Here is a 26,280-nt window from a genome sequence, read left to right as displayed (position 1 = left end):
GGGTTCCAGCCTCATGTCCCCTGGGTGTTTGGTTGCCCCTGTCCTGACCCTCCCCAAACGGCCGGACACCTGCTCCCCCTGCAGAAACCTGGAGGGGCCGTTAGAGCACGGCTGGGGCTTCCCCAGCGGGACAAGAACAGCGCAGGTTCAGAGCAGGGCGTGGAACACGAGCAGTGGGCCGGGTGCGAGGAAGGGTCCCCAGGTTACCATAACGTGGGTGGGCTGCTGTCCCTTCATTCTCCTTCCTAAAGTAACCATGACGGACGTGACCGGGCCTCGTTCCAAGATGTCGACCGTCCCGCTTCTCCCACCACCCTGGACGAAGACCTTTCTTTTCCCACAGCTTCCAGGCAAGGCCCGATCCTCTGCCGGCACCTCATGGCCGGCGAGCGGTAGAGCAGGTCAGACGCCCAGCCATCGGGCTCCCGGGTCCCCGCAGCCTCTGTGCCTTGTGCGCCATTTACTTGTGTGCGTGGTTCTCTGGGTTCCATTTTTCTGGCCAGTCTTGGGATGGAGTTCACTTGTGTGCCACCAGGGGGAGCCTCCCACAACTGGTCAGAACCGGAATCTGAACCGTTCTGACTGGTGACCTTTCACTTGCCTTCTGCGCACCTGGGTGCTCGTCAGCCCTAACGTGCTGGTCGTCTTTTCTCTGGCTGCACTGGTGGTTTGGCTAAGCACGCACCCGTCTCAGGAAGTTCTGGAATAGACCATCGAGTTTTGAAAGCTTAAAAAAAAACTACTCAACCCAAGCTAGCATGGACGTCCCTCTAACGTGTGCTGTGCATCGGCACCACTATGATCTGTCGTGTGCTTGTGGGTGCAGCGTCCACGTGCATCCGTAGTCTAGACTCTGACACGCTTCGTGAGGACTGATTCCGGACTCCAGACAACACAGGCTTGCCTGAAGGGGTCCGTGGTCGCGTGAAGAGCCGCCAGATCACCCCTCCGCTCCAAAGTGGGCCTCGCGCGTTCCCGGTGGGTCTGGGGCAGAGAAACCACGTGGCCTGCTAACAGGAAAGCCTGGAGGGGTGGTTTTGCTTCGTTAGAGGGCCTCTCCGAGGTGACCCGTGACCTTTACGTTCTAGTTGCAAATCCCTCATGAAGCTATGTGTGTCCTCACCCCGACTTTTTTTTATAACGCAAAATACTTATCTCTGCGCTAGAAGAGGATTAGGACCCTGGGTAAAGGACAGTCTGTCAACTAGGATCCAGAGTCTTCGGTAGCTGAGGTCGTGAAGTCTCCACCTGACGCTTCGGTGGGCTTTTCAAACGAGCCTTCCCTCCGGGCCCACCTTCCTAATCTGACAGCCGAATAGGGACCCCAGAGAGCTGTCTCGTGAAGTGCAAGACCAGTCCCTTGTGCTTCCGCTGACCATGACCCCAAGGCCAGATTCCCACACAGGACAGCACTCTTGTTGGTTCCCAACTCCCACACTTGCTGGACTTACTCGGTGTTCGTTAAATGGTCTGGCTTTCGATTATAATACCAACCACTCAAGTACAGATGCTTCTGGAAGGGCTGAGAGGCTGGTGTGTCACATGTGATGATTTCGTTATCCTTTTTCCTTTCTTTTCTGTTCTTGGCGAACCAGCTCCACTAAAGGATCAGGAGTTTGGGGCCAGGGGCGAGCAAAGTGTGGTACTAAAGGGGTGACAGGGAACTGCAGGCATTTGAGGTGCTTCTTGGAGGCAACCTGCACAATAGAGGCCCCACCTAAAGCACCAGAGGCGAGACGGCTACTTAGAAAATGTGTTCAAGGTCGGCAAAAGCAGGGAGGCAGTAGGGAAGGTGTGTGTGGGGTATTTGTGGTGTCCCAAATGCTGTTGTAAATGTTTAACACACACTGGCGGTGTTGTAATGTGTGGTCCCAGACGGGGTCCTGGACCGTCTCAAGGGGCCAAGAGGTCAATGGTATTTTTATACTAAGCTTACTTGCTTTTTCCACTGCTGACAGGAGTCATTTGCCACCACAGCAGAAGCAAGCCGCTCTCCCTGAGGGAGGGCCTTGATGAAGCACCAGCTCTCAGCCTTGAGCTCACGGCTAACGTTCTGCGACAGTAAGTGTGTAAAGCAGGTCCGTGTAACAAGCGTGGTTCTGTCCGCTGCACTAGCCCCCTTATCCTGGAACACCATTGAAGGAATGACCTTTGAACTGTGTGGAATTGGATATATGACAGACCTCTCAAAAATGATAGAGTAAGCCCGAAACTTCCATAGGTAACGGTCCTGTCCCGGCTCCTAGAGCAAAAATCCCATAAACGGTGGCTTCAATGTTTCTTTCTCACTGTTCTGGAAGCTGGGAGCCCAAGACTAAGGGGGGTTCTTGGCAAGGAGTTCCCTCCCTCATAAGAATAGGTACAGACAGTCCCTGCCCCCCCCCCCCACCCCGGCTCTGGCAGGTGTTCTGTGAGGCAGAGGCCTACAGTGCGCCCGTGAGGAGAGGGCCCGGCCCTGAACCACTCTCGGCCCCTGTCAGGAGTGTTCTTCTCTGAGCCAGTGTTAGGTTCTCTGTTGTTCTCAGCCCCAGAAACCTGATGTTCCAGATGGCCCTGCTTCTCTTCCCGGATTCCCTGTCCATCATAAGCTCTACACAGACCTCGGACGGGTCACTGTGTCTGCCCTCCCAGTTCTCTTCTAAGTGCTCTGGGATCCCTCCCCTCCTCTCCATTTTCCTGCAGGGGTGAGGTCCACATCACTCCTCCCTTTTTCTCGTCACCCCTCTGCTGTCACAGAAAAAAGTAAAGCCATCGGTCACATGGGACTCCAAAAGCCCAGCGATGGAAGAAAGGAAGGGGTGCGTGTGGATGCTGGAAGCCGCAGACACCCTTCTCGTCCCTGGCTTCCAGAGCGGAAGTGCCATGAGTTCCCCTCTCCACCCAGAGCCCCGCCCTCAACCCAGGACCCAAGCAAAATGCCCTCCCCCTGGTCCCACCCGATGGAGGGCACCTGTGGCGGGGCCGGGGCCGGGGTGTGAGGGGACACGAGGTGACCCTCTGGATCTGCAGACTCACAGGAGCCAGTGGGAGTGCACAGCCATCTAGCCGAGGCTTGCTTAGTTTGCAAAGCAGAACTCTCAGCTGGCACAGAAGAACACCAAGTGCGGGACTGTCACGGGGTGGGTGGGGGGCGGGTAACCGGGTTAAAGGAAAGTCAACGGCGCGGCTAGATGAAGGCAGGGCCTTTACTGGTGCCGACTGGCTCCGCCCCATGTAGCTCCTACCGCCACGCTGCGCACGGCACGTGGCCAGGAATGCCGAGGACCTGAGCTGTTCATGCGATTGAATATAAATCAATTAAAATAGGGGCACCTGAGTGGCGCAGTCGGTTAAGCGTCCGACTTCAGCCAGGTCACGATCTCGCGGTCCGTGGGTTCGAGCCCCGCGTCGGGCTCTGGGCTGATGGCTCGGAGCCTGGAGCCTGTTTCCGATTCTGTGTCTCCCTCTCTCTCTGCCCCTCCCCCGTTCATGCTGTCTCTCTCTGTCCCAAAAATAAATAAACGTTGAAAAAAAAAAAAAAAAATATATATATATATATATATATATATATAAAAACTGAAGCGTGACCCTGTATGCCACCACCCTTCAACTGAATGCACGAGTGATTCCTGACGCAATCCCAGGCCCTGGGCCCCGAAGATGCCCACGTTCTGGAAAATCACTTCCTTGGGAGACGGCCAGATAGTCACTCTAATCCATTGTTCTTTATTAGCTTTTAGAAAAAGCCACACGTTCAGAAAGTAAGTTTATTGGCTCAATATAATTAGGTCAACGAAACCCTATTTTAGCTTCAGTATTTCTCACAGTGCAATCCATGAACATGACCGACTCATCCGTATTAAGACAGACAAATGCCCAAGGAAGCTGGGCTTTGAATGTGAGTTTACAATTCATGCTCTTCATGGCTCTGCCACACCCATCGTTTTAAAGAATGTACTTAATGAAGAACCACGAAGTCCGTGGCTGAGCTGTCAGCTGGTCCATAAACAGCCCTAGGTTTTTGCTAACAGGATATTAACTCTAACATTCGAATTCTTCAGGTACTGACCTGTTTTTCCCTTAGTGTATGTGTTCAAAATTAAATTGTATCATGCATTAACATTTCCTACTGCATTTATGTTTGAGATGGAATAATGAATTTCAGGATTCCTGGATTTATTTTATATCAAGATAGTAAAAATTAAACGACCCAAGTATCCCAAAGCAATTTTCTGGATGCGAGCTACTCTGAGAAAGTGTACCCTTGGCCCCTGCTAAACGTACTTGTGCAGCCACTCAATTAAATTCCTTCTTGCCTCGTCAACATAGGGCTTGTCCTCGGCTGAACAATCTTCTCTCTTTCGATGCACGAAGCCATGGGTTTGCCCAGAAAATGTTTTAATTTGATATTCCACTTTGCAGTGTTTTTTCAACTTCTGGGTCAGCAAAGAGACCTGATAATGCGGAAGATTTCATGACAGTATGACTTTAACAATCTGGTAATATTTTCCATTCTCCAAATCCTCTCTGAATGCTCATAAAAGAAGTCTAACATCGGTGCCTTAAGTTCCGTAGCTACTGTGAATTTGTTACTTTTAATTTGACAACTAAGAGTCCTCGGCTCTGGCAAAGGAGAGCATCCCAAGCAATGTAAAAATTCGATGCAATATCAATTTCTTGAAATTAAATTAGTATCTTTTGTGTATCATTCAATATATAATACTCATTCGATATATAACAAAATACTCAATATAGTCAAGTATAAATTGTTTTAAGTTTATATTAACATAGTGTATTAGTTATGAATAATAACAATTTCTAAGCGACTGCTTTTGAACCACAATTTTCTTTTTTCTTATCAACATAGTGAGTTTAACACACCCATGTTTTTTTCTTTTCTTTTTTTTTTTTTCTAAGTAAACTCTATCCCCAACATGGGGCTCAAACTCACGACCCCGAGATAAAGAGTTGCACCGACTGAGCCAGCCGGGATCCCCAACACGCCCATGTCTTTAAGGACACACTTTATCTGAACTCCTGGGTTCCATGTGGGAGGATGGGGAGGCCGAGCTTCTATGCCCAGTAACCAGGCCCCACCAAGAGCACATTCGGAGGATTACAATCCCTAAATTCCCCAATAAAACCCATCTTTAAATTTTTCATGTTGAAAATGTTTGGAGGAACAAATGAACCCTTTGAGACATTTTCCCCGAAAGGTCAAATCATGTCATTAAATACAGAGGTGAGGGACACCTGGGTGGCTCGGTCAGTTAAGCATCAGACTCTTGATTTCGGCTCAGGTCATGATCTCAGGGTTGTGGGATTGAGCCCCGTGTCGGGCTCCGTGCTGAGTGTGAGCCTGCTTGGGATTCTCTCTCCCCCTCCCCCGAGCTCACTCACTCTCTCTCTCCCTCAAAAAGTAAAAATCGAAACAACAACTGTGGGTGTGCCCACTCCTACAGGAAAATAAGCAAAAAAGAAAGAAATGAGAAAAGATACCAACTTACTTGCTCAAGAGGAATCACAGCATCATTTTCGGCAAAAATGAACAACGTGGGGTTCTTCAAACTGTGCACATCTTCAGAATCCTTGATGATGCCTGGAAAATGGGGACAGGGACACGGGGGTAGGACTTCCACACACGCGCCTCAGAAAACCATGTGGGTTTGGCTTGATTTTTTTTTCAAAGTAAAATCTGTGCTTTGGGGTTTTATTTTCTTTCTAGCAATTCCACGCAAGTGGCCGGACTTTCCTGCTCTCCACCTCCTTCACTGGGTCGGGCCACAAATAACGGAATTAGACCTTGCAGCTGCTTTGCACGCAAAGATACAGAAGCAGCCCCGAAAACGCTCCCTCCTCGTGGGGCACGCCTTCATTTACAAAGAAAAGTGACGACTCTCCATCTGCACCTTCTGACCACCACTGTTCTAGAAGTTTCTCAAGGTCCACACAAGCCCCATGGCTTCTGGCCTCAGTATGCCGAGGGGCCTCGTTCATACAGTGTTCCACGGGGTAACCGTGCCCAGACCAGACGACGAGTGTGAAGTCTCAGATGTGCCACCTGGTCCGTCTGCAAAAGTTACCTTTCATCCTTCAGAATCACAGAGCATTTGGTCAGAAGCCTGTCCTGCCTTGGGGACAACCACCGTGGGTGTGCCCACTCCTACAGGAAAATAAGCAAGAGAGGTACCATACGTTGCCCCTCTAAGAAGAACCGTAGTGTTAAAGGAAAGATTACTCTGACACTTGGTAAGGAGGCTGTATTCAAAGGGGACCACCGCACAGGAGGGTGTGAGGGGAGAGAGATCCCTCCGCCCAGATACAAGGACAAGTGGGGATTTACGGCCAAGGAGCGGGGTGGGGGGCAGTGGGCAGAAAATTACGAAGAGGAAATACTGGGGTAAGACGGATTCTGGCCAGGTGATAGGACAGGGTTCTTGCTGACAAGAGACGGAAGGCGGGGTGTGAAGAACTTGGACAGACATCAAAAGTAGGGGGTTCTCTCTGAACTGCCCCAATGGGCCAATGTCAGAGCCCGGTCGGGGCCTCCTCGGAAGGAAGACTCACCGTGGAGCCTGACTCGAGTTTGGTGCCGGACAGGGTCCCAGTCAGTAGGGAGAAAATAATGGAAATCTTTTGTTTCCATTTCCTGCGGGAGCCCAGAGAGCCTCCCCTCAACCTGGAACTCGTCTCTAGAAGCAGGGAGCCACAGGACAGATGGCCACGCTCTGTTAAGGCCACACTGTGTGGCTGGACCGAGGTTTGATGCCCTGGAGTCCCGCCGGGCTCTGCAGCTCATGCAGTGTGCAACAGCGGCCAGCAGGGGGTGCTGGCGAGGCGTCCACCAGGCTATTTCACACCAGGGCACCGAACGGCCCCCGGAACAGCCAGCCCCCTCTGCACAGCGGCAGCTGACAACTGACTGTTGACTTTGGGGTAAGTTACTATTTAAAGGGTTTTTTTTTTTTTCTTGCTAAAAGCAAAAATGCCACAACAAGAAACCATTAATCCAAATAAGAATCCTTTGTGTAACTGTACAATATACTATCATGAAAGAAAGCCAAATTGCCTTCCACATCTTTTTTTCTTTTTTTAACATTTTTATGGTCCGAATGCTTCTACACTGTGAACTTAGTATGCCATTTCTATATAGAGATGGAATGTTCTTATCTCATTGCTATCATACGTGCAGTTGGTTTGGCTACAATGTTTATGCTGCTACTTACATTTTAGAATCACTTTTCCTTTTCTTTCCTTCCTTTATATTGTGTGCCTGTGTGTGTGTGTGTGTGTGTGTGTGCGGTTGAAAATAACTGCTATCTTGGAAAAATACCTTCACAGATGTTCCTCGTAAAGAATATTGTTTGATATTTACCATTATCACAGAAATAAATGCGACCCCCTTCATCCTCGGTGAAGAAATTGAGACCTCGGGTTAGGTGACTCCTCTGGTTACTGCATTACCAACCTCCACCTCCACGCTCACATTTTTAAAGCCAATTCCCTCAAGACGGGCCATCTCTGCACAGCTGGGTCTATGCTGCTCCCCGAACCGTTAGTTTGGGAAGAGGCTCCCGGGAACCACTCCTGTTTCCATCGCGTAAAATGCACAAGGCAGATTTACCGTAGACGGACACCCCTGCCCTGAATTCTGGGTATTTCATCATCACGTGATGGACAGCCACTCCGCCCCAGCAGAATCCCACGACGCCGATTTTCTGAGCGTGACACTGCTGTTTCAGAAACCTCAAGACAGCATCGACCTCTCTAGAACAGAAAGTTATCCAAGAATCAACAGATTCGGATCACTTATATGTGGAATCTAAAAAGCCAAACTCAGAGAAACAGAGAGCAGAGTGGGTACCGGAGGTGGGGCGTGGGGGGGAGACTGGACAGACGACATTAACTTCCAGTTAGAAGATTAACAAGCCTGGGGGTGTAAGGTGCAGCCGGTGACCTCAGTCTATACTGTGTGATAGACTTGAAGGCTGCTAAAAGGGTAGACCTTAAATGTTCTCACCATGAAAAAGAAACGGCAACTATGTGACAGGACCGGGTGTGGGCTAAGGCTACGGTGCCGATCCTTTTGCAGCATATAAATGTACTAAATGAGCACATTGTACACCTTAAACTTATACATTATGTGTCAATTATATTTCAATAAAATAGGGGCGGGGTGGTGGCGGGGGAGGCAACAGCGAAACACACACACACACACACACACACCCAATCAAGAGGGATTTTGTGAGCCCCCTGGGGAGTGAGCTGGACAGCAAGTGCTGTACCAACAGTAACAGGGGCTTCGGCATCCGCTGTTCCTTGACGTTCTGAGATTTCTTACTTTCGTCCTGCCTGAGTGACGCACATCCCCCCACCCGTCTCCCCACGGGTCTCCCTTCCGAGCCCAGCCTCCTCCAACCACCTGTCAGGGCTGCCGGAGGGCTCTCAGCAAACCACACATCAGACCAGCTCGCATGCCAGCTGGAAGCAGAGTTCTGGCTTTCCGCAGCCTCCGGATAAAGGCCAAAGGCCAAAGCACCACTCCTAAGGCCTGATCCCAAGATCCACCCCCAGCGAGCACCCCGGCCCGCCCTCCTCTGGCAGGCACCGGCCGCAACTGGGCGGCTCCCCTAACTCTCTAACTTGGCACGTTCACCCCTTCAGCTAACATCCCAACTCAGCACCTCCGGACTCCTCCCTCCGGTGTCCCCAAAGAGCAGAGGGGGGATTTGGAAAGCCACCAGGACTATTTAAGCCAGGAGAGGACCAAGAACAGTGGCCCAGTCTGGTAAATGGCTCATTTGCAAATTGACTGTTTGGAACTCTGCGTTTTCAACTAAAAGCAACACACCCAAACGGAGGCAGGGCTGCGAGGCCAGCCAGAAAGTCCTGCTTGATCTGATCAGGAAGAATTGTGGTTTACAAGTTAGAAAAAGAAAAAGAAAGCCATCCCACTGCACTTCCTCCTTCCTTTCTCCTTTAATCACAGCATATCCTTGAGCACATTTAAATACGTGTATCATACCACTGCGTGCAGTTTTTTTCATAATGTTAGCAGTAATTAAGTAGTTCTGCAAACTGAAATGGAACAAGCAATGGTTTTTGACATTTGGGGCTTTAGGTTTTCCTTCAATGCTTTGATCGCAAGAATAACTGCCTTGGGGCGCGTGGGTGACTCAGTTAAGCGTCCAACTTCAGCTCAGGTCATGATCTCTCAGTCGGTGGGCTGGAGCCCCGCGCGTCAGGCTCTGTGCTGACAGCTCAGAGCCTGGAGCCTGCTTCAGATTCTGTGTGTGTGTGTCTCCCTCTGCCCCTTCTCAGCTCACGCTCTGTCTCTCTCTCTCAAAATTAAATAAACAATAATGATAAAAAAAAAAAATAACTGCCTTCATTGGAGGGAACAAGAAAGAGGCCATTTCCATAAAAATACTGTAACTCGAGTGAACAGGCCTTTGCTCGTGCTGCTCTGAATGTGTTCCCTACTTTTCTGGGAACACCAAAGTTTAGCCTTGGATGAACCTCTCCCCCCAACCCATGCTTGATTCTTATACCTTGGGAACTCTGCCCTAGGTTCCAGGAGTGAAGTATGTGGGTCAAGCTGACCACCAGAGTATAGCAATCTCCTGGCCACAGTGATTGGTTGAAGGATGGACCTGTGACTGAGTCATAACCATCAGGGCAAAATGAGAATTTTACTGGCTTGGGGGAAAAGAGACCAATGGAGGGGCCGGAACTGCGGCAGCCATCTTGCCACCCAGAGGCAAAAGCTTTCCTGAGAATGAAGCCAGTGCACAGGATGTGGAGTGGAGACACGTTGGGAAGGCAAGTCCTGGGGATACTTTCTGCACTGCGAACCAACCCCTGCTTGAAGCCAGAAATGACCTCTTCTCAGTTCTATAAACCAAAATATCCCATGACTATGTAAACAGTAAGCATTCAAGATGGGTTTTCTGTTACTTGCAAACAAAAGACACTTGACCAGACACAAGGGTTTCAGTCTCCTTTCAAAGTCAGTGTTTCTGTTTAATGTCTCATTTTTATTTAGGGGCACCTGGCTGGCTTAGTCGGTTAAGCATCCCACTTCAGCTCAGGTCATGATCTCATAGTTCATGAGTTTGAGCCCCACATCAAGCCCTGTGCTGACAGCTCAGAGCCTGGAGCCTGCTTCGGATTCTGTGTCTCCCTCTCTCTCTCTCTGCTCCTCCCCTGATCGCACTCCGTCTCTCTCTCTCGAAATAAACATTTAAAAAAAAAATTTTTTTTAAGTGCATAGCTCTCCTTTTCCCCTGTGGCAGAGTCCCACTGGCCTGCTCCCACACCTGCCAGAAACGACCCCTCTGCTTTGTGCTCACGAATGGAAGGCAGGCCCACACAGCGACCCTCCCCCACCCCGGCCCCACATGCAAAGCTGAACTTCTGCATTCACATCCCAGCCTCTTGTGCTTCTACTTCTCCTTTGCTCTGAACTTCTTGCTTCCTTTTGTTTTTCTTGGGGTTTCAGGCTGAGGTTGCAGGTCCCCCAGGAGGGACTTAGGAAAGGTAAGCATGCAGGGGAGTTATTCCAGGAATCTCAGGGCCAGCACTGCGGGAGAGGAGGGAAGGAAGTGGGGTCTGCTCGGGAGAACCTAGCAGTGGCAATCTCCACGCAGGCCTCGGACAGTTCCCTAGGGGAGCCTGGAGCGCCCTGGCCCTGGAGGTGCCCCTGACTTGAGGTGGGGGAGACAGGCCTTCATCCCAGGGAGACTCCTCAGGATGGGGCAGAGAAAGACAAGGCGGCTGACATCCGGAGGCCATCCCAAGGACAGTGAGGGACTGGGTGACGACTTTGTTAACACAGCCCCGGGTGCTCGGCCACGCCTGCCGGGAGCTCCCAAGGCAGCGGGCAGCACCCCCCACGCCCCACAAGCTGCACAGAGACCCTAGGATGACCCTGGCCTGAGCCACAACGTGCTGCCACCCTGCACAGGCCCCTAAAAGAAGGTGGCCCAGTGAGTACAGGGAGTGAGGCAGGGCCGGGGAAGCAGGAAGGGGCACTCAACAGGACCCAAGGCCCCTTGGGGCTAGGGGCACAGGTCTGCTTGGGGTCCACCAGCCCAGTGGAAGGAGGGGCCAGCTCTGGAGGGCACTCTGGTGATAGAAGAAAAGAACAGACAGTCCCAGGGACCCAGCGGCCACAGGCAGGGGACCACATTATGAGCAGTGCCGCCAAGCTGGGCTGGGGGAGCAGCTTATCAAAACCAAAGCTCGGGGTGCCTGGGTGGCTCAGTCGGTTGGGCGTCCGACTTCGGCTCAGGTCATGATCTCACAGCTCGTGAGTTTGAGCCCCACGTCGGGCTCTGTGCTGACAGCTCGGAGCCTGGAGCCTGCTTCGGATTCTGTGTCTCCCTCTCTCTCTGCCCCTAACCCACTTGCATTCTGTCTCTGTCTCTCTCAAAAATAAACAAACATTAAAAAAAATTAAAAAAAAAAAAAACCAAGGCTCAGGTGCATGGTGGGAGAAAGGTGACAGGGAAGGACAGCTTTCAGGACAAGTGGGCAAGGTGAGAGTCAAGGCTGGTGGTGGGGAAGTTCCTTTGCCTTGGGCTCACGTTTACTTGCTCAGGAGGAACTGGGCATCAGAGAACAATCCTGCCCCTCTCCCCCTCCACACTGAGTCCAGACAGAAGAGGGTGTGCGCCTGGCAGCTGGGAGGTCTGGTCCTTGCTTCTGGACTCCTGGAGCTAATTTCCTAAAAGGCTGAGATCCTGGGGGATCCCCCGCTTTTCCTCTCAATGCTCCCCGGGTCCTGGCACGATGGCAGTCTAGCCCTGGCGTAAAGACCCAAAGTCTCGGGGCGGGGGTGGAGGGGGGAAGCAGGGGCAGGTCTCGGCTGGGGGGAGGGGACGGCCCTTCGGGTTTCCAACCAGCTGAGCGGTAACGGAGCCGGGGCTGGTGTTGGCTCTGGCGTCTTTTCTCTCCCCGTTGTCTCAACTGGTTCTGCAGCCAGGACAGGAAGGAAGGAATGTCCACCCTGTGGACCCCGAAAGCCCCCTTGTCAAGGGAAATCGTACCGCCCGCAAAGCAGCACCTCCGCAAAGTTCCCCTGGCATCAGTGCCATGAAGTTTCTGGAAGGGGGAAGCAGACGAGCCTGCTGGCACCGCAGGAGCCCTTGCCGGGACCTCACCTCCAGGGACACACTCTGTGCCGCACGAAAGCATGTGTCCATGGAAGTCCTGCCACAGGGGAGGGAGGGTGGGTGCCCAAGTGGTGATGTCACACGCGCTTCTCTGCTCTCCAGGGGCCCTGGGGCGGGGAGGAGGGGGAGCACAAACACGGGTGATAACTTACCTGTCGATCTTTCGGGCGTCTCTTGTTTTCAACCAGTCCGGGAAGGTGGACCAGTCCCCAGAAGGCTGCCAGGGTTCTTGCCCCACAAAGAAGTCTGGAAGGATGGCTCTGCAAAAAAGGGACGTCAACTGACCTTCACTTTGGAGCTGGCGGCACTCGGTATTTGCTTACGCTCATTAAGACCCGGGCTACGAGGGAGATTCTGCTTCAGAGGAAAAGAAAAGTGGTGCCCACGAGAGCCAGCTTTGATCACATCCGAGAGGCCAGCTGGCACCGGGCCACACCACTTCGGATTTCACAAGCGTAGGTGCACGGCCTCTGACGGCCGCCTGCAGCCCAGCCCATCCGAGATGACGAGGCAATCGGACAGGGCGCCCTCCCCACGAGACTGATGGCACAGGATGGAGACCCGGGAGGCATGGGCCCGGGAGGGGCGGGGTGGTGAGCGCAGGGGCGTCCCCGACCCCCTGGAGGAGTCGCAACGCTCAGCTGGCCTTTCCAGTTAGCCTCCGGTCAGAGGGTACATCTGGGGAGCATGTCCAGTCACCATGACTAAGCAGTTTTCCCCCGCCCCCTGCCCGAAGGGGCAGGTGTACTGCAGGTTCTGAAATGGGCCGCGCAGAGAAAACAAGCCAGTCCACTGCGTCCGCGAACACCCCCCCCCCCCCCCCCTCCCGTCAACCCCAGAGGGTGGGTCAGCACGGCTTTGGCCAGAGACCTGCTTCCGAAAATAAAGGTCATCACCAGGGACGGAGGAGCACAGCTCTTCCTTCCCGGCGTGGAAGGAACCCTGAAGCCTGGGTCAGAAGAATCCAAGTTCAAGTCCCAGTCGGCCCTGTAACCTTAACAGGTCGCTTACCCACTTTTAGCCTCATTTTCTTGACCTGAAGAAGAGACTGCACCCTGCTCTGCCCAACCTCAGGGGGTCGTTTTGAAGGAGAGAGGACTTGTACGCCTGTGAGGGGGCTTTGTAGACCACGGGCGGCTTTGCTCATTTTTCGGGTTCTGTCTCCACCCGAAGGACCCCGTTGGGCAACAGAAACCCCAGCCCCGGGCAGCCTGCTGGCTGGATTGGGCTGGGAGCGGTGGGAGCGATGGCCTCCAGGTGCCGCTTTGGGTTCGTGTGATTCACATTCCCCATCCACCTGTGCCCAGCGAGACAAGGACGTCGACGGCTTAGCGCACGGTCAGGGTGTTGTGGTGTTGTTTTCCCTGAAGGGATCAAGATAGATCACAGAGGTTTCCATGAAGTGAAGAAACAGAACTGCATACATACGTGTATCCATTTCCTGCGATCATGTCAGTCATGTATCTGCTATTGGGCAACTGCCAGCCAAATATGTCTTGAATGACGATCACAGCCTTGCCCGTGTCGAAGGGGGGTTTGGTGACATAAGCCTTGATGTGCTCGACTTGAACTTCGCGCCCCATCCCTCCATACTCTATCTTATGGCCAATGTCACACGGACAAGGATGAGCCTCGTTAGCCATTGGAGATATTTAAGTTGGGCTACTGAGAGAGAAACATGCATTAGGATCTGAATGGTGCAAATCCAAAGATTGTAAGCAGTAAGTAAATTAAAATCACGAGCACAAAAATGGGGCGCCTGGGTGGCTCAGTCGGTTAAGCGGCCGACTTCAGCTCAGGTCACGATCTCGCGGTTCGTGGGTTCAAGGCCCGCGTTGGGTTCTGTGCTGACAGCTCGGAGCCTGGAGCCCACTTCGGATTCTGTCTCTGGCTCTCTCTGCCTCTCCCCTGCTCGCTCTCTCTCTCTCTCTCTCTCTCTCTCAAAAATAAGATAAACATTAAAAAAAAAGAGTACAAAAAATAATTAAGTTTAACTCTACATATCGTGTATTTATGGAGGAAATAAATCACTGATAACCTGGGATTTTAGCAGCGTGGCAGATGAGAGCTAACAGGAATCCACTCCCATTACAAACACTCAAAATACCTAAGTAAATGTAACCAACGGATAAAAATTAAAATGGGGAACTCATAGGAAAAGAAGGGATTGGAGAGGATTGGATTAGCCAGGATTGGAGAGGAGAACTGAAGCCAGGATCGGCTTGGCATGAGCAGACACTGAGGGAGCCCAGAGATACTGGGGAGAAGGCTAAACCCAGGAACGAGCTCTAACACCACCCGATGCTTAGGATGTGTCCAGTGAGGCCTCTGGACCCCACAAGATAGGGATCCATGGCTGACAGCCCACGCAGTGTCAGAGCCCCAAAAGGTTTATATTTAGTGGGGAACGTAAAAACAAAAAACAATAACAAAAGAAAAAAAAGAAAATTCTACCAACCAGGACTAAGACTGTGATTAGAAAACCCAGAGAAGGTAAAAATAACCCCCCAAATGTCCACTGTCCTTTCAAAGTAGGAATACCTAGACTATGACATTTAACCCAATAACTGACCCTGGGCAGTGAAATCCCTGGGCACCAGCAGAAGCAGAAGCCAATCTACTCAGAGCAAGACGTTCCCAATCCGGGACAAAAAACGCCACCCACTGGGGCGGCTGGGTGGCTGTCGAGCGTCAGGCTTCGACTCAGGTCATGATCTTGCGGTTCGTGGGTTCAAGCCCCACGTCGGGCTTGCTGCTGTCAGCACAGAGCCTGCTTTGGAACCTCTGTCTCCCTCTCTCTGCCCCTCCCCTGCTTGTGTGCGCTCTCTCTCTCTCAAAAGTAAATAAACATTAAAACAAAACAAACAAAAAAAAAAAACACCACCCACTGAAGAGGGACAATAAAGGCCCTGACAGTGGCTAGGGTCTGGATAGAATTTGCAGGGAAAGCCAACTGAGGCAAAGAGGAGACAGGAGGATGAGGGTTTTTGCCTGAGCAACTGTCTTTAAATGAGAAGGAGGACACTTGGGAAGAGCAGGTTTGAAGAGGTCGGGACTTAAATGCGGAGCCCGGGAAGTCTGAAACATCTGCTCCACAAGCTCCGTGGACCGCACAGAAGAGCAAGTTTGGGGCAGGGGTCCAGGCCGGAAGTACAAACTTGATACAGTATGGTCAGCCTACACAGCCAAGCCTCATTTTTTGCCGCTTCCATGCACGTGAAGTTGCCTAGTCGCAAAACTTATTTGCAACTCCAAAATCAATACTTGCAGTAATACTGCGACCATCCACGGACTTCTGTAAAGCACTGAAAAATCTGAGTCACCCACATGCACGTCCCGGCCAAGGTCGAACAAGGCAACGCCCCGCCTTCCCATATCAGCCCTCACGCTGTAAACAAGTATCCTTTTCGCTTTCTATTTAGCGCCACATCTTTTGCATTTTTGTGCTTTTTGGTGGTGATTGCGGTGCTTAAAGAATGGACTCCATGCACAGTAGTGAAGAGCTGTCTAGTAATAGGGCACGAAGGCTATGATGTGCCTACAAAGATAACGTGTGCAGTAGGCAAGCTTAGTTCAGGCACACATTACACCTGTGGACTGCGAGTTCAATGTTAATGAATCACCTATGTATTAAATGAGGTGTCTCTACATAGAAACACACAAAAAACTAGGTTATGCACTGATCAGTCGACAGAAACATGACCAGAGGCTCATAGAACCCTACCTGTATTTCCTCTTGGAGCCATGGTTCAGTATTTGCTAGTTCAGTGTCCCTGTGACTTTAAAGAACGTAACCACGTTCTACGGCTGGCCCTCGAACCACACAGGTTTGAACTGCACGGTCCACTTACACGTGGATTTTTTTTTTTTCCAATAAATTCAGCACAGGACTGCAAATGTATTTTCTCTTTTTTTATGATGTTTTTACCATTTTCTTTTCACTAGCTCACTTCATTGTAAGACTACAGTGTATAACGCACAGAGCATGCACCCTCTGTGTTCATCAACCGTTTATGTTACCAGAAAAGCTTCCGATAAACAGCAGACTATAAGGAACTACATTTCTGAGGGGGTCAAAAGTTACATGCAGATTTTTTGACTGCACAGGGGTCCATGCCCCTAACCGCCCCACCCCCTCCGATGTGGTTCAAAGTCAACTATACTGTAAATAATAAGAATCAGCAGTACATACTATTGGAAACCTCGGGCGTGCATGGCATGATTAAAGGAATGATTAGATAAGAAGAGATAAGGAAGAAGAAGGATCTAGAAGAGCGAGCGAGCCCTGGGGCCTTCACCATTAAAAGCTTTGGGGAAAGAGTGAGCCTGAGAATAAACAGTCAGAAGGGAGGAACCCCCCATTCACGAGCCTGGAGCCACATGAAGACAAGTTTTCAAGGAGGGAGACTGTAGACACAGGCATTCTGCAAGAGGGGTGGCCACCGGGCTCAGCAGCGTGGACGTCAGGGTGGTCTCCACGAGAACAGGTCTGGTGGCCATGACGGCAAGCGGGCTTGGGGGAAAATGAGAGGAGAGCACCTGACAGCGTGAACACAGAAGTTCTTCAAGGCTTTTACCAGAAAGAGGGGCAAAGAGAGCGAGCAGACGGAGGGAAGGGAGAGCAACAGGTCTTTTTATTTTTTAACAGAAGAAATGTTAGTACATTTACAGGTGGATGAGAACGGGTGCCTCACAGAGGAAAACAAAGCAGAACCAGCCCAACCCACGGTGCCAGGTGATGAGGGACACAAAGGCAAGAGAAACGTAGCTTAAATTAAATTTCCTGACAGCTTGCAGCCCACTGACACCTGACACGTAAGAGTGTGACCTTCCTCAAGGAACTCACCGCTGCCTTAGTGCCTTAATGTTCACTTTAATTAAAGACTAAAAGTGACCTTGGGGCGCCTGGGTGGCTCAGTTGGTTAAGCGTCTGACTCTTGCTTTGAGCTCAGGTCATATGATCTCACAGTGTGTGAGTTCGAGCCCCGCGTTGGGCTCTGCACTGACTCTCTCTCTCTCTGCCCCTCCCCTGCATGTGCTGTCTCTCTCTCTCAAAATAAATGAATAAACATAAAAAAGCAAAAAGCCTAAAAGTAACCTTATCTTAACAGCAGCTAGCCCCTCAAGGTCCTGAAAGCCTTGATTCCAAGTTCCTTAGGGACTTTCGCTCTCCCTAACTACCACTAATTAAAAAGTACACAACCAGTCCCTCCTCACAACCCCAGGGCAGCTCTTTCTGCCCACAGGGCCTGTCCCTGTGCTATAATAAGATCACCTTTATGCACCAAAATTCTTTCTTAGCTGTTTGCTCACAAACCCTAGAGCTAGGTGAGCTAGGGGAGGGGGGCTGGGGTCAGCCCAGGGAGGAGACCACCCACCTTCCTTGGAAGCGTGGACGGGTCCTCCTCGGTCCCAGGAGGGGAGGCGGAGGAGGGGTGGATGACATCGGGGCAGGGGGCCGAGGACGCTCCGCACATGTGCTCAGAAAACTGAGAGCAGGGTCGACAGTCAGGGTGAGAGCAGGGGGGGAGGCTGGAGAGGACAGAAGAAGTGGGAAGATGAAGGACCAGGGAACTGTACACGGTCCTTGAGGCCATGTGCCCCCAGCCAGGTCCGGGATGGTGGTTTGAGGCTGGCAGCGAGAGGCAGTAGAACAGACCAGGCTCTGGAGGTCACTACGGGGCAGGCGGATCCACGGTGAACAGGCAGAGCCGAGGTGGAAAGACGGACTGGCCAACGAAGGGGCGTAAGATGCGACGAGATCACAGTGGATCCCTACCTGCCACGTCGCTGCCCTGCCAGATGGTTAAAAACCTGAGTAGAAAAGCGAAAGTCATCTGTTGGAAGAAAATAAAGGGGAACACCTTTTCCTTGAATCTTGGAGCAAGGCAGCATTTCTTACATTAGACCCAAAAACATGAACCATAAAGAAAAAGATTAATAAATGTCATTAAGTACGCATCAGTCTGCTCGAGCTGCATAACAAAATACCACAGACCGGGCAGCTGACACAACAGAAATGTGTTTCGGGGGCTGGATGTCAAAGGTCAGGGTGCCAGCAAGGTGGGGCTCTGAGGGGGACTCTCCTCACTTGCGGACAGCCGCCTTCTCACTGTGTCCTCACACGCAAGCTTTCTGGCCTCTTCTTAGAAGAGCACGAATCCCGCCATGGGGCCCCACCCTCATGACCTCATCTCAACCTGATCGGCCAAGGCCCCACCTGCAAATACCGTCACATTGGGGGTTAGGGCATCCACCTGTGAACTCTGGGGACACACAATGCAATCCACAGCGGTAGGTGACTGTAAGAACCACTTATAAGACAACTGGGGGAGACTGAACTGGTTGGATGTCTCATGATATTAAGAGTTACTGTTAACGGACTGGTGGGCAAGGGCCAGATACGACTATCGAAGTGATGGTTTTGTGTGTGTGTATCTGTATCTTTTATAGTCACCTGCTGATGTATATACAGATGAAACAGCCAGACATCTAGGATGTGCTTCAAAACAGCCCAGGGGGTGGTGGAGGTGGGGAAGAGATATTATTATTTGAGATATTATTCTCAAAGCAGAAGATTTAGTATCCAGATAACATATAGGGAAAATCCGTATAAATCAACAAGGAAAAGACAAACCCAAGAGATAAATGCTCCAAAGACCTGAACAGGCAACTCACAAAACGGTACCCCTCAGTGGCACCCAGACCTCTGAAAAGACATTCAACCTCACTGGTATTTAAGAAATTATAATACTATTTTGTACCTAAGAAAGACGCTATTTTGCATCAGCTTGGCAACAAGGTCTGTTAACACCAAGAGTTGGTGACCATACAGGGAAAGAGGAAGGAACGTGAGCTGATACAAACTCAAAATACAAACTCTGGCGAGACAGACTACTTTGGTCTGGTAAGGTCTGGCAAAGTCAAAGATAAAGACACCTGCAACCCAGAAATGCCACAGCTGGGTGTACTCCCTAGAGAGATTTACACCTGTGTGTATGAGCGCGTGGTGAGGACAGAAGGCGTGTTCCTGGCGGCAATAACCGGAAGCAATCGAATTGACCTTCAGGAGGAAAACAGGGTCAACTGCGATTTAGTCGTTACTGTGGGCTGAGTTGTGTCCCCCAAAAAGATATGTTCAAGTTCTAACTCCCAGAACTTATGAATGTGCCCTTATTTGGAAATAGAGCTTTGTAGAGGTAATCGTTAAGATGAGGTCATACTGGATTAGGGTGGCCACTGCCCCTAATTTTGGAAATTTGGATACAGCAACACACAGGGGAGAAGGCCCCATGGAGACATAGGTGGAGACTGGAGTATTTACCAGCCAAGCAACACCAAGGATGGCCGGGCACCATCAGAAATTGGGAGAGAAGCAAGGAAGGATCCCCCTCTGTAGGTCCATAGAAAGCACAGCCCCGCTGACACCTTCACTGCAGACTTCTGGCCTCCAGAACCGTGAGAGAATAAATTTCTGTTGTCCTGGGACACCTGGCTGGCTCAGTGTGTAGACCATGCAACTTTTACTCTCGGCATTGTGAGTTCGAGCCCCATGCTGGATGTAGAGATGGCTTAAGAATAAAAAAAAAAAAAACTTTAGAAAAATATTCTGTTGTCTTAAGTGACCCAGTTTGTGGTAATTTGTTACGGCCACCCCAGGAAACAAATAGATTCATAACTACTCCGTGAATAAACTACACGTGTATTTACCGATACAAATCTTAGAAACATAATGCTACATAAAAAGACAATGTCCTTTTTGATGCTAAAGACTAAGAACCCAAAATAGTACTTATTTTATTAATAAATATACTGTAGTAAAAGTGTGATGCATGGGAATAAAACACACCACGATTAGCCAGTGGTTACTAGCAAGGGAGAAAGGATGGGGACAGTTGGCTTTAACCGCATTTGTTACATTTAACTTCCTAAGAAAGTTGTTTTTTGTTTTTTTTAAGATTTTTATTTTTGAGTAATCCCTACACCCAACATGGGGCTCAAACTTACAACCCCAAGACCAAGAGTCATATGCTCTACCGACTAAGACAGCCAGGAGTCCCAGAAAGTTTTGATTAAGGACAAAATGTTCCAATTGTTTTGCGTGGGTCACATGAATATGGGTGGCTGTTAGATTATTTCCTATACTTTCCAGAATATTCTGGAAGGCAAATAACTTACATTTTAAGGAAACACATATTAAGAGCTGGTCTTTTGCTCAAAGAAGATTTGAATCTATTCCCCACGGGTTTGTTTTCACAAGCTATGTTATGAAACTATTATTAGCAAGAGAAGTCACAACAATCCAGCACCAAGAGCGGTAAATTTTACATCCAATGCACTATTTGTTGACAGCTGATTCTTTACGCTGATTGCTTACCTGGATTGTCCTATGGGGACGTGGAGACCACGAAAAATCCTAGCCGTTCCAAAGGGGCCTCGAGCCTGAATCTTTTTACTTTATCTTCAACTGATACCCACTTTTCTTTTTTAAGTTTATTTGTATGTATTTTGAGAGAGACAGAGAGCAAGTGGGGGGGGGGGGACAGAGAGACCGAGGGAGACAGAGAATCCCAAGCAGGCTCCACTCCTCAGCGCAGAGCCCCATGCAGGGCTTGAACTCACAAACGGTGAGATCACGACCTGAGCTGAAATCAGGAGTCAGACACAACTGACTGAGCCACCCAGGCGCCCCCAATTGATACCCACTTTCCAGAAGGAATGTTTATGGCCAGGAGAGCCACTGTTTGGATGCATCCTACGCAAGCAGACAGCGGCAGGGAGAGGCCTGGGTGTGGAAGGCGGGACTCCGGCCAGACCCCTCATGTAGCAGAGTAGTGCACTGTGTGTCCCGGGCCAAGGCCACAGGGCAGGGAAGCTGGTTTCCATGGACAGCCCCACTGTGGCCCCCCTGTGGCCTCCCTGTGGCTCCCAGGGAAAGCGCCTGGGGGAGCACACCCAGGCGGGCCCTACTGACAGGAGGACACTAAAATTCCTCTACAGCCCTTCCAGGATTCTGCCTCTGCCCCCTCCCTCCCCCAAATGATACATTTGTTAAAGGATAATTTTCACAAGGAAAGGAAAACCATGACTCTCATGCAGATTTACAAAAATGAACACGTGAAGGATTTTACTTCTCTAAGAAGAAGGAACGAGGCAGATGTGAGAACTGGTTCGAAGGAAAAAAGAAAAGAACACAAATGTATACGGACGACAGCACAGCTGAAATTGCAGAAGGACAGAAAATGGAGTTTTCCGCAGGAGGGAGGAAGCCATGAATCCCACCACACAGGACAGAATTTACTAACTTGTTGGTTACCGGCCACTTACAAAGAAAGAGTTGCAGCGGCTCAAAGACCACGGGCCGGGAAGGATGCCCCACGGATGACCGAGGTTTTCTACAGAAACACGAAGTTCCTTCTGCATGACCTTCACCGTGAGGTCATTCTGCGTGAGCAACGGTGCTGCGCTTTCCGCCTACTTAGGGACGGGACAGGGGGTCTGATGTGGACGGTGGGGGGGCTTATAAAATGTGTCAAGAAGGGCTTTTCTGGGGCGCCTGGCTGGCTCTGTCATGGAGAACACGACTCTTGGCCTCGGGGTTGTGAGTTTGAGCCCCATGCTGGTGTAGAGATAACTTAGAAATAAAATCTTAGAAGAAGGAGGAAGGAGGACAGAGGACGGAGGAAGGAGGACGGAGGACGGAGGGAGGAGGAAGGAGGAAGGAGGAAGGAGGAGGAGAGGAAGAGCTTTCCTGCATCATGACAGGTGGGCTTGGCAAAACTCACCGGCCACCTCGAGACCAGATCCGTGGTCTCCACTAGGGAAGCCTCTGAACTCAGAACCCTCCTCATGGTGCCAAGGATAACTGAGACGCACCCCTGCACAGGAGAGCCTGACTCGCACCTTCTTTGGCGAGGCCACACTGGCCGGCAGCGCTAATGCTCATGATCCGCCCGTGACATTCACCCAAGATGCCACCAACATGTGACTGATCTCAAGGCTCACTCTCCCACAGGGACTTTTACGGTCCCTTAACCAACCTTCTCTCCCTCACCAAGCTCCGCTGACCTCTCTTCTCAAACAGGCCTGTGTGGGGCTTCTGGACGCACCTCTGCTGTGCCTAGTTTCAGTAAGAATCCCGCTAAGTCAGTTTCACAGAATCCCTGACCCTTGACCTCTGATCTGGTTTCTCATCGTCCACCCCCTCACCCCCAGGCGATGTCTGATCTCTGTGGCTTGCCTTCTGCAAGAACCCTGTTAGGTCGGTTTATCCAGAACTCCCATCCCCTGGGATGTTTCCTCTTAGTCATTTTCCATCCACTGACCCCCACCACCCCACTCCCTGGCTATAAATCCTCACTTTTCTTTGCTATTTCCAGGGTTGAGCCCAATCTCTCCCCCCCACTGTAAAACCCCACTGCGGTGGGCCCTACACCTATCCCAAAGGTCCTGAATAAGGTCTGCCTTCCGTTCCTTGACAAACGCCATGAATGAATGATTTGTTCTTCAGCCCCCCGCAGCCCTGCTTCACGCACCAAGCACCTCCACAATATCACAAGTCAAGACCCATGGGGATCACTGGTGCCTGTTTGATGCCAATTCCAAGGAGCTAACATGTCCTGCCTTATCTCCTTTTTTTTTCCATTTCTTTTTTTTTTTTTTTAAGTGAGTTAACATACGATGTAGTCTTGGTTTCAGGAGTAGAACCTAGTGATTCATCGCTTACATAGGACACCCAGTGCTCATCCCTAAAAGTGCCCTCCTGAATGCCCATCACCCATTTCAGCAAATGGTGCTGGGAGAACCGGACCACTTTCTTACACCAGACACAAAAATAAACTCAAAATGGATGAAAGCCCTCAATGTGAGACAGGAAACCAACAAAACCCTACGAGAGAAAACAGGTAGCAACCTCTTTAACCTTGGCCGCAGCAGCTGCTTACTTGCCGTGTCTCCAGGGGCGAGGGAAATAAAAGCAAAAATGAACTATTGGGACCCCATCAGGATAAAAGCTCCCGCCCCTTCCCCTAACACGAACCTTCCTGAGGCATTCCTTTGCCCCATATATACCTGTCCTTCTTGATTTCTCTTTTGAATCAGTTATAAAAGCTGCCTGGTTCCTTCTTTAATAAATAAAATAGAATCTTTAACACATGCTCATTTAAAAAAAAAAAAAAAATGACGGGGCGCCTGGGTGGCGCAGTCGGTTAAGCGTCCGACTTCAGCCAGGTCACGATCTCGCGGTCCGGGAGTTCGAGCCCCGCGTCAGGCTCTGGGCTGATGGCTCAGAGCCTGGAGCCTGTTTCTGATTCTGTGTCTCCCTCTCTCTCTGCCCCTCCCCCGTTCATGCTCTGTCTCTCTCTGTCCCAAAAATAAATAAACGTTGAAAAAAAAAATTAAAAAAAAAATGTTAAGTAATCTCTCTACATCCAACGTGGGACTCGAACTCACAAGCCCGAGATCAAGAGTTGCATGCTCTACCGACTGAGCCGGCCAGGCACCCCAACATGAGCTCATTTTTCTGTCTGTATGAGAGTCACGCTCTCACCTTCCCCTGAAAATGATCTTTTAACAACGCTATTGAATAACATTCCCCTTTTCTCTCCAGAAGTCAAAACGGTGAGAAATGGATGGTGACGTATGGCCCAGAGGATGGGGTTTTCCTACTCTCATACCCTCAGGGACGTAAATAGCTCAGAAGTCAGACTTCCCGGTGCAGTGAAGTTCTCCAGCAGAAACAGAGAAAACAGATTTCAACGAGCCAAGGGAATTGGCGTAGGTGGGACTACAACAAGCAAAGAAGTCCAGGAAGAAATTTCTAGAAGCTTCAGAGATTTGGAAACCATCAGCAAGCAAAGGCTGAAAGGTAACAGGGGAAGGCAGTGGCTAAAGGGGAAGGCTCAGTGTTTTCCTTCACTGGGTAAACACTGCAGGAACTTGCTTGGCAACTGAGTTTTGATCTTGCAGCTGGGAAAGCAGGGCCCTACTTACCCACAGATGATTCTACCAACTTCAACAACTCCAGATCTATTTGTCCTCAGTCATGCTTCTATTTTCCATAGGGGACAGGTCTAGACAGCATTGATCAGAAAGGTAGATGTGATGAGGACCCACCGGCCTGCAAACAAGCCAATCACATGGCTGCCTTTGGCATCTCTCAGGCTGTTCTGAGGCCTGGACAGCATGTCCCCAGACACCTGTGGGGCTCACTTCTGACCACCTTATTTGAAATGGGCTTTGAAAACATCAGCTTATATCTTCCATTAGCGAGGAGGCCTGATCGCAGTCCCCTATGTCAGCAAGGCCTAGGAGAGGAGACACTTTCGCCTGCCAACCCACACGGCTGAGTGGGTGACCCGTGCGGTCCTTCTTGGCAACACGCACCGGGTACCGAGCACCAAAGATGCCATGATGCTAGACCCACGGTCTCCTCTCTAGACCCAGTAGTACCCACCCTAAGGAAATACTGCCAAATGGGGATAATAATTTTTTTTTTTTTTTTTTTTTTGGAGACAGAGAGAAAGCGAGAGAGAGAGCACACACAGCAGGGGCAGGGGCAGAGAGAAGAAGAGAGAGAAAATCCCAAGCAGGCTCCACAGTGTCAGCGCAGAGCCCGATGCGGGGCTTGACCTCACGAACCTCGAGATCATGACCTGAGCTGAAATCAAGAGTCCGACATTTAACCAACTGAGTCACCCAGGTGCCCCCCATAATGATTTTTTGAAGCCCGCATCCCTCTTGTCAGTTCAGATGAAAGGATGAAACACCAGAGGTCATATCTACCCAAGGCACAGCCAGACCAGCCAAGGAACAAAAAGGCCTAGGCTCAAGGGATACGAATGCTTGCTTCAATTTCTAACATAAGAAATAAAGATAGTTTCCAGATTCCAAGCCCCTTGAAATGGAAAAGACCTCCAGGGCACCAGATGAAGTGGCACCAGGTCACCTGCTAGTAGGACCTCATGGGCCTCTAATCAAAGGCGTCCACCTTCTCACAAGACCTCTTCCCCCAAATTTTGCCCTTAAAAACCCTCACGCAAGCCATCCGAGAGTTCTGGACTTTTGAGCACTAGCTCCCCCCGGTCTCCTGGGGGGCCACACCAATAAATCGCCAATTTTTCTCCTCTGCAAAAGCTTGATGTCAATTCGCACTGGCTTGCAGCACTTGGAAAGGGGGGGGGGGGGGACAAACTCTCCTTTGGTTTGGTTACATTTTGATGCAAACAGGCTCATCTTTCCCACGGGTTTATACTGGCAAAAACCACACAACTGAAATGCCCAACTTGTAGGACAATAATTACAAACAGTATTCCATTCGAAGGCATGGAAGAAAGGCTCCGGACACAGCGTTCTATGGAAAAAATAAATAACGAGTTTCTGCACAGCACCATTGCAGCTACGTTTTTTACAGAGGTGGCTGAACAGGACAGGAAAACATACCCAAGTGGGCCGGCCCAGGTTGCTTTTCTGCGGTGATAATGTACTGCTGCTTTGGGAAAAGGACTTTTTGGTCGGCTCAGGACCTGTGCGCAGGGCAGACTTGCTCGAGCTGCTGCAAACACTCGCGCCGAGTTAGCGCGGCGCCGGGCCGCGCGCGTTCCCGCGCGCCCGCGGAGCGCACCTACCTGTCCGCCGCCGGAAGCCTGGGTTCTCCCCGCGCCGAGGCTGCCCGCCGGGCCCGGGGACGGTCGGGGCAGGCGGAGGGGAGGCGCCTCCCGCCGGGACGGAAGTGGACGCGCGGTGACGGAGGGCGGCGGATCCCCACGGGCCAGTGGCTGCCCGGGATTCCAGGCCTCCCGGGAAGGCCGGGCGGGGGAGGGGAGGCTCGGAGCGTCCGGGGGTGGGGGAGGGAGGCGGGGAGGGCAGGGGGGGAGGTGCGGGAGGGAAGAGGGGGAGGAGGAGGCGGGGGCGGGGGAGGAAAGCCAAAAGCAGGGAGACAGCCGGCCTGTGAAATTTACGAGAGTGCCTGGCTCCAAGGGCCTGGGACTTCCCTGTTGTAAATCTAAGTTAGGCTGTTTTTAAAAATAAGTCGTTACCGGGCGCCTGGGCGGCTCAGTTGGTGTGTGGCCCACTTTATGGGACGTAGGCTCAGGTCATGGTCTCACAGTTCGTCAGTTCGAGACCT

General features: G+C 50.9%; 1 protein-coding gene across 5 annotated transcripts; it reads right to left on the bottom strand.

Annotated features, from left to right (window-relative positions):
- Positions 1-3,682: 3,682 nt before the first annotated feature.
- CMBL (carboxymethylenebutenolidase homolog) lies at positions 3,683-25,857 on the bottom strand. 5 transcript variants are annotated; one of them, XM_030332581.1, is made up of 6 exons: positions 25,781-25,857; positions 13,584-13,820; positions 12,308-12,415; positions 7,604-7,746; positions 5,487-5,578; positions 3,683-4,433 (listed from the first exon to the last, which is right to left on the bottom strand). In XM_030332581.1, exons 2-6 carry the CDS (start codon positions 13,796-13,798, stop codon positions 4,254-4,256), a joined length of 738 nt encoding a protein of 245 aa, XP_030188441.1. In that variant the 5' UTR covers positions 13,799-13,820; positions 25,781-25,857; the 3' UTR covers positions 3,683-4,253. The 5 variants fall into 5 exon arrangements, with proteins under 5 accessions (XP_030188441.1, XP_030188449.1, XP_030188459.1 ...); XM_030332589.1 differs by having other exon boundaries at positions 13,584-13,817; XM_030332599.1 differs by lacking the exon at positions 25,781-25,857 and adding an exon at positions 25,596-25,727.
- Between the last annotated feature and the right edge of the window lie 423 nt (positions 25,858-26,280).

Source organism: Lynx canadensis, chromosome A1 (assembly GCF_007474595.2).
Source record: "Lynx canadensis isolate LIC74 chromosome A1, mLynCan4.pri.v2, whole genome shotgun sequence".
Classification (NCBI taxonomy): Eukaryota; Metazoa; Chordata; class Mammalia; order Carnivora; family Felidae; genus Lynx; species Lynx canadensis.
The sequence above is the reverse complement of the archived record's forward strand: the minus strand, read 5'-3'. Positions and strand labels throughout refer to the sequence as shown.

Excerpts from the sequence above, each read along its gene's own strand:
- CMBL (XM_030332581.1), bottom strand. The coding sequence starts at position 13,798 with ATGGCTAACGAGGCTCATCCTTGTCCGTGTGACATTGGCCATAAGATA. Across the intron at positions 12,416-13,583 it reads ATCGCAGGAAATGGATACAC|AGCCATCCTTCCAGACTTCT; the intron begins GTATGTATGCAG and ends CCTTTTTTGCAG. Across the intron at positions 7,747-12,307 it reads GACGCCCGAAAGATCGACAG|AGAGGTCGATGCTGTCTTGA; the intron begins GTAAGTTATCAC and ends TTTCTGTTCTAG.